The sequence below is a fragment of the Carlito syrichta genome, unplaced genomic scaffold (genome assembly GCF_000164805.1).
Source record: "Carlito syrichta isolate Samal-C Ts95f unplaced genomic scaffold, Tarsius_syrichta-2.0.1 Scaffold316198, whole genome shotgun sequence".
NCBI lineage: Eukaryota > Metazoa > Chordata > Mammalia > Primates > Tarsiidae > Carlito > Carlito syrichta.
In genome coordinates this window covers 92521-108640 of record NW_007260294.1, presented here as the reverse complement: position 1 = coordinate 108640, position 16120 = coordinate 92521, and the positions used below count along the sequence as shown (strand labels likewise).

Below are 16120 nucleotides of genomic sequence, written 5' to 3'. Positions count from 1 at the left end.
CTCACCCCAGCCTCCCAAAGGCGCAGGATTACAGGCTGAGCCACCGAGTCCAGCTGGTTCCTCATTTTAAATTCTCTCTTCCCTCTGGCATTCTTCTTACCTCGGGCAGTCCCTTTTCCATTTCCTCACTAGTGTCTTTTTTGTTCCTGATCCCTTAAGTTTTATTGTTTCCTGGGTTTTCACCACAACATTCTTCCCATCTCATTTCACACAATCTCTGGTGAACTAAACACTCCTAACACACTCTATGCTAATGACTCTAAACTTTGAAGCCCCATCTCCCTCCTTAGCGCTATATCTTAATTACATACAGGATATTTTTATTTAAATGTTGCACAGATATTTTAAAATCAACATGTTTTGAAACTTCCTCTCTGCTTCCAATATAATTTAAAAAACCATACTATCACCATAAAGCTCTGATATACCCCAATAAAAGAGCACTCAGTACCTGTTTCCAGTTAAAAATTATCTGTATTACTCTGGATGCCAGCGAAAACATTTGGCCAAAGTAAGAATAGATGAAGCATTCAAGGGAAACGCTGTAAAGCAGCAGTTCTCAAAATTTGATCTTAGAAGCTGTGGGGGTTCCTGACACCTTTCAGGGGGCTTATGAGGTAAAAACTATTTTCATAATGGTACCAAGACTTCACTTCCTTTTTGGTTAAAACTGCTGGTGTCTTAGCATGACTCTAGCAGTGGCAATGAAACTGTACCAGTAGTAGTCTTTGTATTCTTCATTGCCCCACATTTACAGTTAAAAAAAAAGTCTGTTTCATTTAAGAATGTCCTTGACAGAATAATACAAATTATTAGTTTTATTAAACCATGACCCTTTATACACATCTTTTGGGTACTCTGAGCAAAGAAATGGGAAGTAAACATAATGAACTTCGGCTGCATACCAAAACATGATGGTTGTCTCCAAGAAAAGCTCTTAGATTGGTCAAGTTGCAAGCAGACATACCTTCTTTTTTGGTTAAACACATTTTTATATGAAAAAATGACTACAAACTGATTATTCAGACTTGGGTATACAGTACACTTTTTTTGGAAAATGAATTGAGTCTGTCACGTCGAGGAAAAGACTGACAGTATGACCAGCAGTGATAAAATTCAAGCCTTCAGGTAAAAATCAGAATTTTGAAACACTCTTATCTGCTATTATTCCCAACACTGAAGATATTTTTCTAATAGGATCAGTGGTAAGATGAGTTAATGTGATTTTGTCATTATATTTATGTTTAGAGAAATAAATTAACATTTCTCAAAGATCTGTAGAACTCAGGGAGCCAATATTTTCCAAATGATCACTGAATGATGCTACAAAACCATGCACGGGTAAAAGATCTGTTCAGATGACATAAGGTGAATTCAGGGTGGTATGGTCATAGGCTAAGAGATTGACTCAAAGTGCAAGACAGACCAATGGATTTTAATGTAACAAAGTACAAAAAAATCCACTGATAGGGTTTTGGATTTTACACTGCAACTAACCATTAAAAACTATCACTTGTTGAGTTTTGATGTACATCAAAGAGTATCCATAATTATTTGAATAAGTTATTAATATATTTCTCTCTTTTCCATCTACATATCTGTGTGAGGCCAGATTTTCTTTATATATGTTGACCAAAAAATATATATTGCAATTGACTGAACTTAGAAGCAGATATAAGAATACAACATTTTTGGCTGGGTGCATGCCTATAATCATAGCACTTTGGGAGGCAGGGGCAGGGGAATTGCTTGAGCTCAGGAGTTCCAGACCAGCCTGCGCAACATAGTGAGACATCACCTCAACAAAAAAATCCAAAAAAATTAGCTGAGTGTGGTAGCTTGAGACCAGGAGGTCTAGGCTGTGGTGAGCTAGGAATGCACCACTGTACTCCAGCCTGGATGGCAGACTGAGGCCTCGACTCAAAAAAAAAAAAAAAAAAAAAAAAAAAAACCATCTGCCGTTAAGCTAGACATTAAAGAGATTTGTAAAAATGTAAACAATGTTACTCTCAATAAATTTTTTTGGAGAAATAATTATTGTTCATAGTAAATGTTATTTATGTTAACATAAAATGGGTTTAGTTATTTTTAAATGAATTAATAAACACTAAAATTTTTTCAGTGTTAATTTCTGATGTATTTCTAAAATATGTTATAAACATACAAACAGATGTATATATATAAGTAGATATAAACATATAAACAAAAGTTCTATGGGATCCTCAATAATTTTTAAGCATGTAAGGAGATCTTGAGACTAAAAGTTAGAGAACTGCTAACTGCAAAGTTCCCTTTTACATAATAAGCTTCCTTTTAGCTATGAATTGGTTCCCTGGAAAGTTTATTTTAATACTTATAGTCCCTTGTCAAAGTACACTGTTTGCTTAGACATAGTTACTGTATGGTGATGTTTTGAATTTTATGCATTCTAAATGTATCAAAGCAGATCTATCATCTCTAGGGAATTAAATGGCAGAACTGAGAAGACCTCATTGAAGACAAATCAGTTCTTTGTTAGCTGTTATCAATTCTCATCAAGATACAATTTTATACTAAATATAGGAGTAGGCCGGGCTCGGTGGCTCAGCCTGTAATCCCAGCACTTTGGGAGGCCGAGGTGAGTGGATTGCCTGAGGCTGCAGGTTCAAGACCCACCTGGGCAACACCTCATCTCTACAATAAATCAAAAATTAGCCGGGCATGGTAGCGCGTGCCTGTAGTTCCAGCTACTTGGAAGGCTGAGGAGGAAGGATCACTGGAGCCCAGCAGGTCGAGGTTGCAGTGACCGGCAGTGGCCACTGAACTCTAGTCTCGGTGACAGTGAATCTACAACTCAAAAAAACCAAAAAAACAAAAACAAAACCGAGTAGAGCAAGATGTTGATGTCAGTGAAAAAGATACATTTGGGGCAAACTTCACCTATATTTTATTTTGTAAGTCACCTTTACAAATTATATTATTGATAGGCTCTCTGCTTATTTTAACACCCAGAAAGATAATAGATAACACTTATTGAGTGATTACTATGTGCAATGCCCTGTGTTAAGCACTTTACATATATAAAGCCACTTAATAAACTGACAATAATCCTATGAAGTACTAACTATTGTTACCATTTTATAGATCAGGAAACTGAGGAATAGGCAGGTTACCCCTTACCTAAATCAACAACTAATAAATAGCACTGTTTGAATGTACAACCCAGGAGTCTATTATATCCAGAACCTGAGCTCTTATCCTCAATATCAGGAAGGAAGCTCTATTCTGTATGGAAATTAATAACTATCCTTTAGCTAAGCCCTTGGCATAGATACCTTAAAGCATCTGGCTGGACTGATGAAATTTAAAAAGGTTGGGCAAAGTAAAATAGACTGAGGAGATTTCAAACTATCTGAGGACCTTTAAAATCTCTTCCTCATTCTGAGACCCGCCTGGGCAACTTGGTGAGATGTCACCTCTACAAAAAATTAGCCGAGCGTGTTAGTGCACGACTGTAGTTCCAGCTACTTGGAAGGCTGAGGCAGAAGGATCTCCGGAGCCCAGCAGGTCGAGGCTGCGGTGGCCGGGAGCGGCCACTGCACTCCAGTCTGGGTGACAGAGTGGGACTCCAACTCAAAAAAAAAAAAAAAAATCTCTTCCTCATTTTTAGACAGGAGTTTCCTTTTTCTATATGTCTAAAAAAAGACTGTAATTAACTTAAAAATGATTTTCTCAACTTATGAATCACTCAACATGGAACTTGTTTTACTAGTGCTTGATTTGACAAGAACTGGCAGGGGTGGGGAGGAGAATCCTAGGTAGGCTGGTAAGGTAATAAGAAAGTCAATAATTAGATCTTTGAAAATTTAAATTTTAACATATACTCGTGGTTAGTCCGTGATCAATCAGAAACTGATTCCTGATATTTAGGTGTGATGAGTATGGGAGATGGTTCCTGTGATATGAGTTAGGTGAGGAAGGTCAAGGAAGTCAAAAAAATTCAAGTAAATCCTTGGGGGGGCTCAGTTTTTACATACAAACCAAGAATAATAGCTAACTTGCTAAAACTCAGGTAATAGTTCCTAATACAGTACAGTTAAAAATTTTATGCTGGCCGGGCTCGGTGGCTCAGCCTGTAATCCCAGCACTTTGGGAGGCCGAGGTGAGTGGAATGCCTGAGCCTGAGGGTTCGAGATCCGCCTGGTTAACTTGGTGAGACTTCATCTCTACAATAAATCAAAAATTAGCTGGGCGTGGTAGCGTGTGCCTGTAGTTCCGGCTACTTGGAAGGCTGAGGTGGAAGGATCGCCAGAGCCCAGCAGGTTGAGACTGCGGTGGCTGGGAGCGGCCACTGCACTCCAGTCTGAGTGACGGAGTGAGACTCCAACTCAAAAAAAAAAAAAAAATTTATGCTAAATAAAGTACTGTTACTGTGGGAATATTTTCTGCCTCCAGAACTGGGTCAAGGATTGCTTTGGATTTTGAGCTCTGAACCTTGCCAATTATTTTACCTGTAGCAGCTGAACTGATTTGATTTTATCTAATTAGACTCAGTAGAATCTAGGCTCTGTTTTAAAACGAACAACCAGATATTCTTACTTAGTATTTTTAAAAAACAGTAGATTTTTCTCTCTCCAAATAAAATCTTGCCTCAAATTCCAATTTGGAAAAAAGATAAACTGTATTCAAAATGTAACTGGAATGACAGATCAGTGGTTGCCTACAGATTGTGGGGAAGAAGAGGGGATAAAAGGAAAGCAGAAAGAGACGGGCAGGAACAACTGAAGGAAAAATGAAGATTTTGGGAGTGATATTCATTGTTTTGATTGTGGTAAAGGTTTCAAGGGTGTATACATATGTCAAAGTTTATCAAATTATTTATTTTAAATGTATGGTTTGATGTATATCCACTGTAGCCCAACAAAGCTGCTTAAAACAAAAACAAACCAGAAAATTTGTTCAGGTTCTTGCTCTCTCATTCCCATGGTACTCCCCAGTTACCTAATTTGATCCCCGAAACTCCATGAAAAAAAGTTTGAAAGCTTCTGATTTTTAAGATTTCCCCAAATACTAATGGCATGCTTCACTAAAGTCCCCAAACAATAGCTTTAGGTGTCTCCAGAGATAGCATGCCATTATATTGCTCATTATATGAATCTTCATTTGTTTACGAACTTCTCTGGCAAAGTACAACATTAGAACAAAGTTAATGGATGGTGAGAAAGTGTAAAACTTGGCAAGAAGTAAAACACATTTCCCATTTGTAACATATACACAACCATGTCTGGTCTCAAACTCCCGCGATCGAACAATCCTCTTGCCTTGGTCTCTCAAAGTGTTGGGATTACAGTATGAGCCACTGTGCCTGGCCTCACTAAAAGGAATTTTAAATATATATATCTAATATCTATTTTAAATATATATTTAATACTTCTATATTAAATGTTATATAAAATATTTCTATATTCTATATTAAATGTGATCATGCCACTGCACTCCAGCCTGCTCCAGGCTGGAGTGCAGTGGCATGATCACAGCTCACCACAACCTCGACCTCCTGGCCTCAGATCCTTCTGCCTCAGCCTCCTGAGTAGCTGAGACTACAGGCATGCACCATCATGTCGGGTTAATTTTTTTATTTTTTGTAGAGAATGAGTTTTCACTATGTTACCCAGACTGGTCTTGAACTCCTGGGTTCAAGCGATCCTCCTGTCTCAGCCTCCCAAGGCTGGGATTACAGGTGTGAGCCACTATGTCTGGCCTCAACATCCATATTATTACAAATTTTCAAGACTATTTGCTTGTCACAAAAAATTCACAGATAACACAAAAACAAATGTTTAAAATTCTTGGGATACAAGACATAAACTGATTCTTGATATTTAGGTGTTGGCCTGAAATTTACATCAAGTATAATAAACATTTAACTAAGAACAATTATTTATTTATGCCTGCTTTCTTCCCAAAAGTACCTTACATTAAGCTAAACAGCATTAATTGAAGTAGATGGGAAGATGTCAATACAAGAAAAACAAAAATATTCTTTCTTAGCAGTAAAGTGTAATTCATTTCAGTATAACTCAGAAACCAATATAAACAGTCTGTATCATTAAATAACTGAAAGCAAACAATTTTAATACCAAATTAGAGTACTATCATGCAATAAGAGATGCTAAGCTGCTTATATACTCACGACTCCCAACATCCTCTACAAAAGTCATGTCCACAGGGCATATCCACTGGGTCTTCAAATACAGAAATACTGCACATACAAATGTCACACTGGAGATGAAAACAATGATTTAAACAGTCATACTTTGGAGAGAGAACAATATAATCATTTTGTTCATTAGTTTAAAGACAAAAATGCTAGCACGGTCATACATTTTAAAAGTTAAATGTTTCAAAATTTTAAGGACACTTAAAGTTAGTGTGCCTTTGATTGAATAACAAATACCAAGACTATATCACTAGAATCAATAGTAGGATTTAAATGTTTTAATGCAAAAGTCAAAAAATCTTAAAAACCCAAATTTATGAATTAACCAGCAACTCTGCATTTAGAAAAGAAAGTGCAAGAATCAAATCATTACAATGTACTCAGATCAAGACCAAATTGCACGTTGCAAAATAACCACTTTAGTAACATGCCCTTCACCCTACACTTACTTACCTAACTTTCAAAATTTATAAAAACTGAGTAAGGCCAGGAGCGGTGGCTCATGCTTATAATCCCAGTGCTTTGGGAGACTTAGGTGGGAGGACTGCTTGAGTCCAGGTGTTCAAGATCAGCCTGGGCACCATAGTGAGACCTCTACGAAACATAAAAAAAAAATTGGGTGTGGTGGTGAGCACCTGTAGTCCCAGCTAACTGGGAGGCTGAGGCAGAGGGACTGCCTCAGCTCAGATCAAGGCTGCAGTGAGCTGTGATCATTCCACTGCACTCCAGTGTGGGAGGCAGAGTGAGATTCCAATTAAAAAAAAAAAAAAGTAAAAAATCAGAGTAATTTTGTGTTTTTAATACAACATCTCAGGATATCCAGAATAGTAATTTAAGGCCATCTACCCAGGGAATCCTGCTATATAAAAACTATGTATCTTCTAAGCAATTGCTTACTAGAAGCAAACTTTATGATATTACAGATGCAAATTATAGCAGGATTCTGATTTCCAAAAAGGGCTAAATAAAATGAAGAGTGCTTGCATATTTATTGATTATTTTAAGTGGCTGAATCACTGAAGAAATATCAAGATTTCCTGTAACAGTACACCAATGGTATGACAAAATGCAGACAATAGCAGTACTCTTTTTTAATAAAAAGGAAACATTATGGAAATGTATCTAGATGACAAACTTCAGACACACATAATTATCAACATATTGTAAATGTTAAAAAATTAGTAGTTTTCAAGGAATTATAAAAAATATTTTTGTATTTTTGGTTTAAAGAGCCTATTATAAACTTTACTTTTAATATTTTCATATGATGTATGTATACACGTATTTATTTCGAGATGAGGTCTCACTATGTTACCTAGGCTGGTCTCAAACTCCTAGGCTCAAGTGATCCTGCCGCCCAAGACTCCCAAGTAGTTGGTGTAATAAGCAGGTACCACCATGGCCAAATAGCATGTTGTATTTAAAACCTTAAGCAACCAGAGCTTTTAAGTGAAATATAACAGATGGCTTCTGCACACTCTTTTAAATTTTGTTTTGAAATGAGAAAAGAAAAGCTTTTGTTTTTCAATCTATAGTTCAGAAATCACAAAAATATTCTGTGACTGGCCAGGTACGGCGGTTCATGCCTGTAACTCCAGTGTTTTGGGAGGCTGAAGCAGCAGGATTGCCTGAGGCCAGGAGTTCAAGACCAGCCTGGGAAACAGCAAGATCCTGTCTTTATAAAAAAAACTAAAAAGTTAGCCAGGTGTGGTTGTATGTGAATATAGTTCTAACTACCTAGGAGGCTGATGCAGGAAGATCGCTTGAGCCCAGGAGTTAAAGTCTGTAGTGAGTTATGATCATGTCACTGCACTCCAGCCTGGGCAACACAAAAAAATTCTGTCTCCAAAAGAAAGTCTGTTATCATTACTTTTTACTGAAGATGATCGAACCCTTAAAGAAGAGCATAAAATTTAATTAAAAGAACATAACCAGGTGCGCCACGGAGCAACTTTCAATCATTTATGAGATAAAATACCAAAACAAAGAAAAGATATAAGTATAGTGAATACCAAACCATACCAGACTGGTATCTAAATCCCCAGGAGATAAACTGATTTCATCTGGGGAGGTGACAGAAGAACGTGTAGTCCTTGGCGTTCTTGGAGAAGGAAGCGTGTCCCAGGCATTATACCCGCTTGGCGGTGGTGTTGGCATCTGAACACCTGATCGTTGGCAGCAGTTCTCTGGATTGGCCATCCAAGCTTCAAGTAACTTCTCCCTGTCCCAGTCTTTAAGACAAATAGAATGGATATCTCTCAAAAAACAGAAAATATGGTAATGTTTTAAGAGCTAATACAATAAATACAGTGAGAATAGATATAGCTCATCTAAGAAAAAACATTTATATAAAAGTAGTAACTGCAAATGGGTATCTAGGTATGTTATTTTAAAAAAGATATAGGTCATCTAAGGAAAACATTTATGTTAAAGTAGTAAATGCAAATGAGTATCTAGGTATGTAATTTTTAAACAAAATTAAAACTTGTATAGTCTATCAAGGCTTACAACCATGTCAATATCTAACAATATGGTCAAAATGCTTGGTAATTTCTACAGATAATCAAAACAGGTGACTCACACAACACTTTTGAAATTTACTAAATGTTTGTTGGCATAGGTTTAATTTAGCCTCTTTACTTGTTCATATTATAAAATTATTAAACAGTTCACTACAAACACGTCCAAAATGCCAACAGTTGGCAACTCGATAAACAAGTTGAAAGCAGAAGGAACTTACGAAGGGATCAGGGTTATAAATAAAGTTTTAGTGAATTAGTTATAAATTCTGTATTAAGTGATCTTGAGCTTGGCTTAACTAAAAATATTATCTTCTAGATGAACACTTCTAAAATAGCCAAGTGAAACATGTTTTTACAACGTCCAGAGCCATAAAAACCTAGCCCTTTAGAGACAACAAAATTAGTATCTCCAGTTGTTCTGTCAGGTGTTTTAAACACAGTATTTCATTTATTCCTCCCAGTACACTTTCCAATGCTCAGAGATTTGAAATCAATTTCTATTTCTCAAGATTATTAAAGAATAAATTTTTCACTGCAGGCCCACTCTACAAAATTTTATAGCTTAAATACAAATAACAGCAAACATTTTCTACACAAGAGCTTTCTCAACCATATTAAGCCAATGTATTTAGTGATTTAACAGGATAAGTATGACTTAGACATGCAATGAAGACAGAGGAAATATTTTTCCAACTGAGGAAATAATACATACAAAGGCACAGAACATAACAAACAGACAAGTAGATCTGTAAAGCTGCACTATAGGGTACTGTGGTTTGAGAAAATGGAAAATAAAATTGGAAATAGGGGTCAGAATACAAAGGGGAAGAAACGTTTAACAACTACAAAAAAAAAAAACTGCATGTGAGTGCATTCTGGAAAAATGCTGCTACATGCACCTCAGCATTCTAATAGGCTTCACTTATTAAGATCATAGCCTGTATTAAGTATTTCATTTTCTTGTGGTACTGATGATTGTTGCTCAAAATTCTACATATTTCAAATACTATACAGGAACCTAAAATTTCTATCTGTATGACAAATTTATATGTACACATTACATTGGCATTTACACTTCTCAGAAACATCTATGACTTTTGCTTCTAAAATGTGTAATATAAAATTTGGCATATCTACTAATTTTATCATTAGAAAGGCATCTTAATGTAATCCTTTATAAAAGTATTCCTTTATTGGAAAAGACATTTACTGAAAGATTACTAGAGATGAGAAAACTAAATAAATGTTTTCCAGCTGGGCTTGGTGGCTCAGCCTGTAATCCTGCGCTTTGGGAGGCTGAGGTGAGTAGATTGCCTGAGCCTGCGGGTTCTAGACCTGCCTGGACAACTTGGCGAGACCTCATCTCTACAATAAATCAAAAATCAGCTGGGCATGGTAGCGTGCCTGTAGTTCCGGCTAATTGGAAGGCTGAGGCGGAAGGATCACCGGAGCCCAGCAGGTCGAGGCTGCGGTGGCCGGGAGTGGCCATTGCACTCCAGTCTGGACGACAGAGTGAGACTTCAACTCAAAAATAAATAAATAAAAAATACATAAATGTTTTCTTCCCCTGGGATTTCTCATAAAAATCATTTTTTAACCTGACTACTCTTAGTTCTGCTGGCATCATATAATATCATGATGGTTTCTTAAAATTTGATTGGTGTACAGATATTTTAAAGGGTAGTGAGGACTGGTAATAAAATAGGTGAAGGTATCCTCTACTGTTCTTTTTTGAGCCAGAGTCTCACTGTCACCCAGGCTGGAGTGCAGTGGCACACTCACAGCCACTGTAGCTTCAACCTGCTGGGCTCAGGTGATCCTTTTGCCTTAGCCTTCCAAGTAGCTGTAACTACAGGTGCATGCTACCAGGACTGGTTAATTTTTTTATATATGTATTGTAGAGACAAGGTCTCACCAATTTGCCCAGGCTGTCCTTGAACCAGTGGGCTCAGGCAATCCTCTCACCTCGGCTTCCCAAAGTGCTGGCAGGCCCCTTTACTGTTCTTTAAATAGTCTTAGAGATTTGAAGTTATATTAGACAAAGTTCATCTGCCATGTTCATTTTCACAAAATGGTATGAATTTCAGAAGAGGGTAATGGGTAAATTACTTAACCTTTTTGTGTTCGGTTTCTCATCTGTTAGTTGGGCATAATTACACTCTATCACATAGGTATTATAAAAATTAATTGAATACACGTAAAATGACTGAAACAGTGTGTGGCTGAGGGTAGTATCAATACATGTAAGCTATGATTAGCTATCAGCATATTTTGGGACTTATCAAGCTACTGTTGCTGAACGTCAAAGTATGTGGATCATGCCGGGCTCGGTGGCTCAGCCTGTAATCCTGTGCCTCTGGGAGGCTGAGGTGAGTGGATTGCCTGAGTCCGCAGGTTCGAGACCCACCTGGGCAACTTGGCAAGACCTCATCACTACAATAAATAAAAAACTACCCGGGCATCGTAGCGTGTGCCTGTAGTTCCAGCTACTTGGAAGGCTAAGGCGGAAGGATCGCCAGAGCCCAGCAGGTCGAGGCTGCGGTGGCCAGTAGCAGCCACTGTACTCCAGTCTGGGTGACAGAGTGAGACTCCAACTCAAAAAAAAAAAAAAAGTATGTGGATCATAGTATCAGGAGTTCTAATAAAAACACCAGAAATGTAGGCATTAGCTAGAGGACTCTGGTGAAGAAACATGAACGTTTTGCTTTGGAAACTTAAGAAACAGTGTTAAGGAATAAATTATGCCCAAGGAAAAAACAATTAGTTTACCTAGGTGTAAGAGATTTTAAAAAATAATCTTATCCATTAAAATAAAGCTTGAGTGAGTAGGTTTAAAGGAGAATGTGTAAAAAAGATGACATTAGTTCATTGAAGAATGAAAGGCTAAAATAAAATTTAAAACAATAGCCAGAAATTTTATGTAAAAATGAGGCTTAGTATACAACTATTCTCCTGAAAATAGACTAGTAACTTAAAAAGAATCTATTTAAAGATTACAATCATAAGTAAGAGTAAAACATTTAATTAAAAGGCTTATTTAGATTTTCCTTTTGTAAATCTACAAATTGTTACTATGTTGACTAAAGACATCTTTGTAAAGTTTTTATATTAAGGCAATTAGATTGGAAAAATTAAGGGGGGCATGAGAATTACTGCAGCTTTTCTTTTACTTTTAAGCAAGGCTATAACTATGTATTCATTATTTTAAAATATATATATATATTTTTGAGTTGGAGTCTCACTCTGTTGCCCAGGCTGGAGTGCAGTGGCACACAGGCTCACAGCTACCTGTGTCGACCTGCTGGGCTCCGTGATCCTTCTGCCTCACCCTTCCAAGTAACCGGAACTACAGGCGTGTGCTACCATGTCCAAATAATTTTTTTCATTTATAGTAGAGATGAAGTCTCCCCAAATTGTTCAGGCTGGTCTCGAACCTGCAGGCTCAGGCAATCCACTCACTTCGGCCTCCAAAAGTGCTGGGATTACAGGCTGAGCTGCCGAGCCTTGCTTTATTTTTAAATATTTTTAGAAAAGAATTTCATAATATTCAATCTCTTTGCATTTATTATTTGCTAGGCTGAAGGAAATTCCTTACATTTTTAAATTAAATTCTTTATAAATATACAAGGCAATATATAATTATACATTAAGGTATACATGCTTAACCTATATGCTATTTTTAGAGCAGGAATTCTTATTTTTTTACTTGTCTCTCCATCTTTCCTCTTTGTCAATTAATCCATGTTAGCAAACATATATCTCTCATATTTTTCCCCATGCTAATACAAATTATATATAAAACATACACAAACACACATATAAACACAAATGTTCTTCAACTTACGATGGGATTATGTCCTGATAAACTCATTGTAAACTGAAAATATTCTAAATCAAAAATGTGTGATTAACTGGAAGCTATGGCTCAGTGCTGCTGCCCAGCATGGTAAGAGCAGTACGGTTCCTACTGAATGTGGATGCTTTTGCACCATTGTAAAGTAAAAAAATTCTATGTCAAACCATTGTAAGACAGGAATCATCTGTACATACAGAGGTTTTCTGGTGATTATTTTACATAAATAGAATATCATACAAACTATCTTTTCCCATTTAATCAACCTCCTGAAAATCTCTCCATGTCAACTAGTTTAAGGTTAAATCATTTTTTATAATAACTGCATACTAACCACCTGTGTGAAACGATTTATGTATTATGATTTATGAGAATATTCCCCTACTTTGTTTAGTTATTTTTTGCCCCCAAAATAATGCTGCAATATACATCAATGCAATGCATAAATATATATTTATGTTTATATTTCTTTGGGATAAAGTCTCTGGAATGGGACTGAGTCCATGGTTTTAAAAGTATAGTTTTACAGTGTGGCAATTCGTAAAAGATCTGAAATTGGTCTCCCATACAACCCCTCTATCCCTCTACTGGGAATATACCTGGAGGAACTCAAATCACTCCATAAAAAAGATACCTGCACACACGGTTATTGCAGCATTGTTCACAATAGCAAAAACATGGAACCAACTGTGCTGCCCATCTAAAGAGGACTGGATTAAAAAAATGTGGTACATACACATAATGGAATATTATGCAGCCAAAAGAAGGACAAAATTATGAACTTTGCAGTAATTTGGATGGACTTTGAGGCTATAATACTGAGATATATCACAGAAACAAAGAACCAAGTACCAAATGTTCTCACTCATAAGCGAACCTTGAACAACTATTGTAATACTATAAGAAAGCAATTGGCAGTAGTGGGAAACTGCCAGGGTAGGGTGGGAGTGGGACTGGCAGTAGTTGGAAACTGCCAGGGGAGGGAGAGGGTACATCTCATCAACAAGGGTATCTGTATAATGAATATTTGTATACCTAACCCCGAATTGTACCTTACATATTTAAAATAAAATATTAAAAAAAAAACTTTTAAAAAGTATGGTTTTAAAGGATAATGCAAGGTGGCTTTCTAAAAAGCCTGTGAAAATTTATATTCCTGGCTGGGTTTGGTACTTCCCAGCACTTTGGGAAGCCGAGGTGAGTAGATTGCCTGAGTCCACAGGTCTGAGACCAGCCCAGGCAACTCGACAAGACCTTGTCTCTACAGTAAATCAAAAATTAGTGAGGTGTGGAAGCACGTGCCTGTAGTTCCAACTACTTGGAAGGCCAAGGCAGAAGGATCGCTGGAGCCCAGCAGGTCGACGCTAGGTGGCCATCAGCATGCCATTGCACTCCAGCCTGGGTGACAGAGTGAGATTCCAATTAAAAAAAAAAAAAGTATATTCTTCTTAGCAACGAAGAATTTTATCAGTTTTCTCTAGAGCAGCTGCCTCTCTGGAAAACAGTGTGGAGATTTCTGAAAGAACTAGAAACTGACCTTCCATATGACCCAGCAATTCCCCTATTGTTAATATACCTGGAGGAACTCAAATTATTCTACGAAAAAGATACCTGCACATGTATGTTTGTTGCAGCTCTATTCAGAACAGCAAAAACATGGAACCAACCATGTTGCCCATCAAAGCTGGACTAGATTAAAAAAAAAAAAGTGGTATATATACACAACGGAATATTATGCAGCCATAAAGAAGGACAAATATATGGACTTTGCAGCAAATTGGATGGATTTGGAGTCCATCATACTCAGTGATTTATCACAGAAACAAAGAACTGAGTTCCATATATTCTCACTCATCAGGTGACATTGAACAATTATAATGCTATAAGAAAGTGATTGGCAGTAGTGGAAAACTGTCAGGGGAAGGGGGATGGGACTGGCAGTTGAGGGAAACTGCTAGGGGAGGGAGGGACATACCTCATCAACAAGGGTACCTGCATGATCAGTGTTTGTATACCTAACCCTGAATTGTACCCCACATCCTTATAATAAATAAATTAAAAAAATTCGTAAAGTGAGTTCATTGTTATCTTAATTTGCATTTTCTTGATAACTGATGAATTCAAACATTTTCTCATTTTTTTGTTGGCCATTTGGATTTGCTCTTCTGTGAATTACTTATCTATAGCCTTTCTTCATTTTTTTTTTTTTTTTAATTTTTTTATTATGATGTTGTGGGGTACAGTTAATGGTTAGGTATACAATTACATTCCATTCAGGCACCCTATTGGAAAGAGGTGTTTCCCCGACCCCAGACAGACATTTGCTACTGTTAATCCCATCTCCCCTCCCACCCATAGTTTCCCAGTACCGTCAGTCATTTTCTTATAGTATTACATTGGATGTTCAAGGTCCATTATCTGAGTGAGAATATGCGATAATCAGATCTTTGTTTCTGTAAGAGGTCACTCAGTATTAAAGACTCTAGTTCCATTCAGGTTGCTGCGAAATTCATGATTTTGTTCTTTTTTAAGGCTGCGTTTAATAATCGTGTATATGTACCACATTTTTTCAATCCAGTCCTCTTTTGATGGGCAGCATGGTTGCTTCCAGGTTCTTGCTATTGTGAACAACGCTGCGATAAACATACATGTGCAGCTATCTTTTTTATAGAGTGATTTGAGTTCTTCAGGGTATATTCCCAGTAGAGGGATTGCAGGGCTATATGGGAGGTTGATGTTTAGGGCTTTTAGGAGTCGCCACACCGCTTTCCACAGAGGTTGCACTAGTTTACACTCCCACCAACAGTGTAGAAGTGTTCGCTTTTCACCACACCCTCTCCAGCAGCTGGTATTTTTTGAGTTGTTGATGATTGCCATTCTGACTGGGGTTAGGTGGTATCTCAGTGTGGTTTTGATTTGCATCTCCCTGATGATTAGTGAGGTTGAACATTTCTTCATGTGTCTGTTGGCTGCTCGGATGTCTTCCTTTGTGAAGTGTCTGTTCATATCTTTCGCCCATTTTATAATGGGGTTGTTTGTTTTTTTCTTTTCAGCACATTTGAGTTCCTTGTAGATCCAGGATGTTAAGCCTTTGTTGGACCTGGCAAATACTTTTTCCCAGTCTGTAGGCTGTCTCCCTGCTCTCTTGATGGTTTCTTTGGCTTTGCAGAAGCTTGTCAGTTTAATAAGTTCCCACTTATCTATTTTCTCTCTTATGAGCTGTGGGTTTTGGGTTTTGTTCAGGAATTGGATGCCAGTTCCGATTTCCATGAGGGTTTTTCCTTCATTTTCTAAGGTTCTTATGGTTTGAGGTTTTACATTTAGGTCTCTGATCCATTTGGAATTAACCTTTGTGCATGGGGATAGATAGGGGTCCTGTTTCAATCTTCTGCATGTGGTCAGCCAGTTTTCCCAGCACCATTTACTGAATAGGTTCTCCTCTCCCCAGTGGTAGGTGGTGGAGGCTTTGTCAAAGATGAGTTGGTTGAGAAATTGAGGTTTTGCTTCTGGAATCTCAATTCTATTCCATTGATCTATATGCCTATG

The 16120-nt window shown here is 37.3% G+C and overlaps 1 protein-coding gene across 2 annotated transcripts in view; it reads right to left on the bottom strand.

Moving 5' to 3' along the window:
• Positions 1–16120, bottom strand: part of ANKIB1 (ankyrin repeat and IBR domain containing 1) — a 112094-nt gene that overhangs the window by 44445 nt on the left and 51529 nt on the right. For both annotated transcript variants that reach the window (XM_008073838.1, XM_008073839.2), the window contains exons 5-6: positions 8222–8430; positions 6173–6261 (exon numbers count right to left, since the gene is read on the bottom strand). In XM_008073838.1, coding sequence (XP_008072029.1) covers positions 6173–6261; positions 8222–8430 — 298 coding nt within the window. The remainder of the gene's footprint in view (positions 1–6172; positions 6262–8221; positions 8431–16120) is intronic.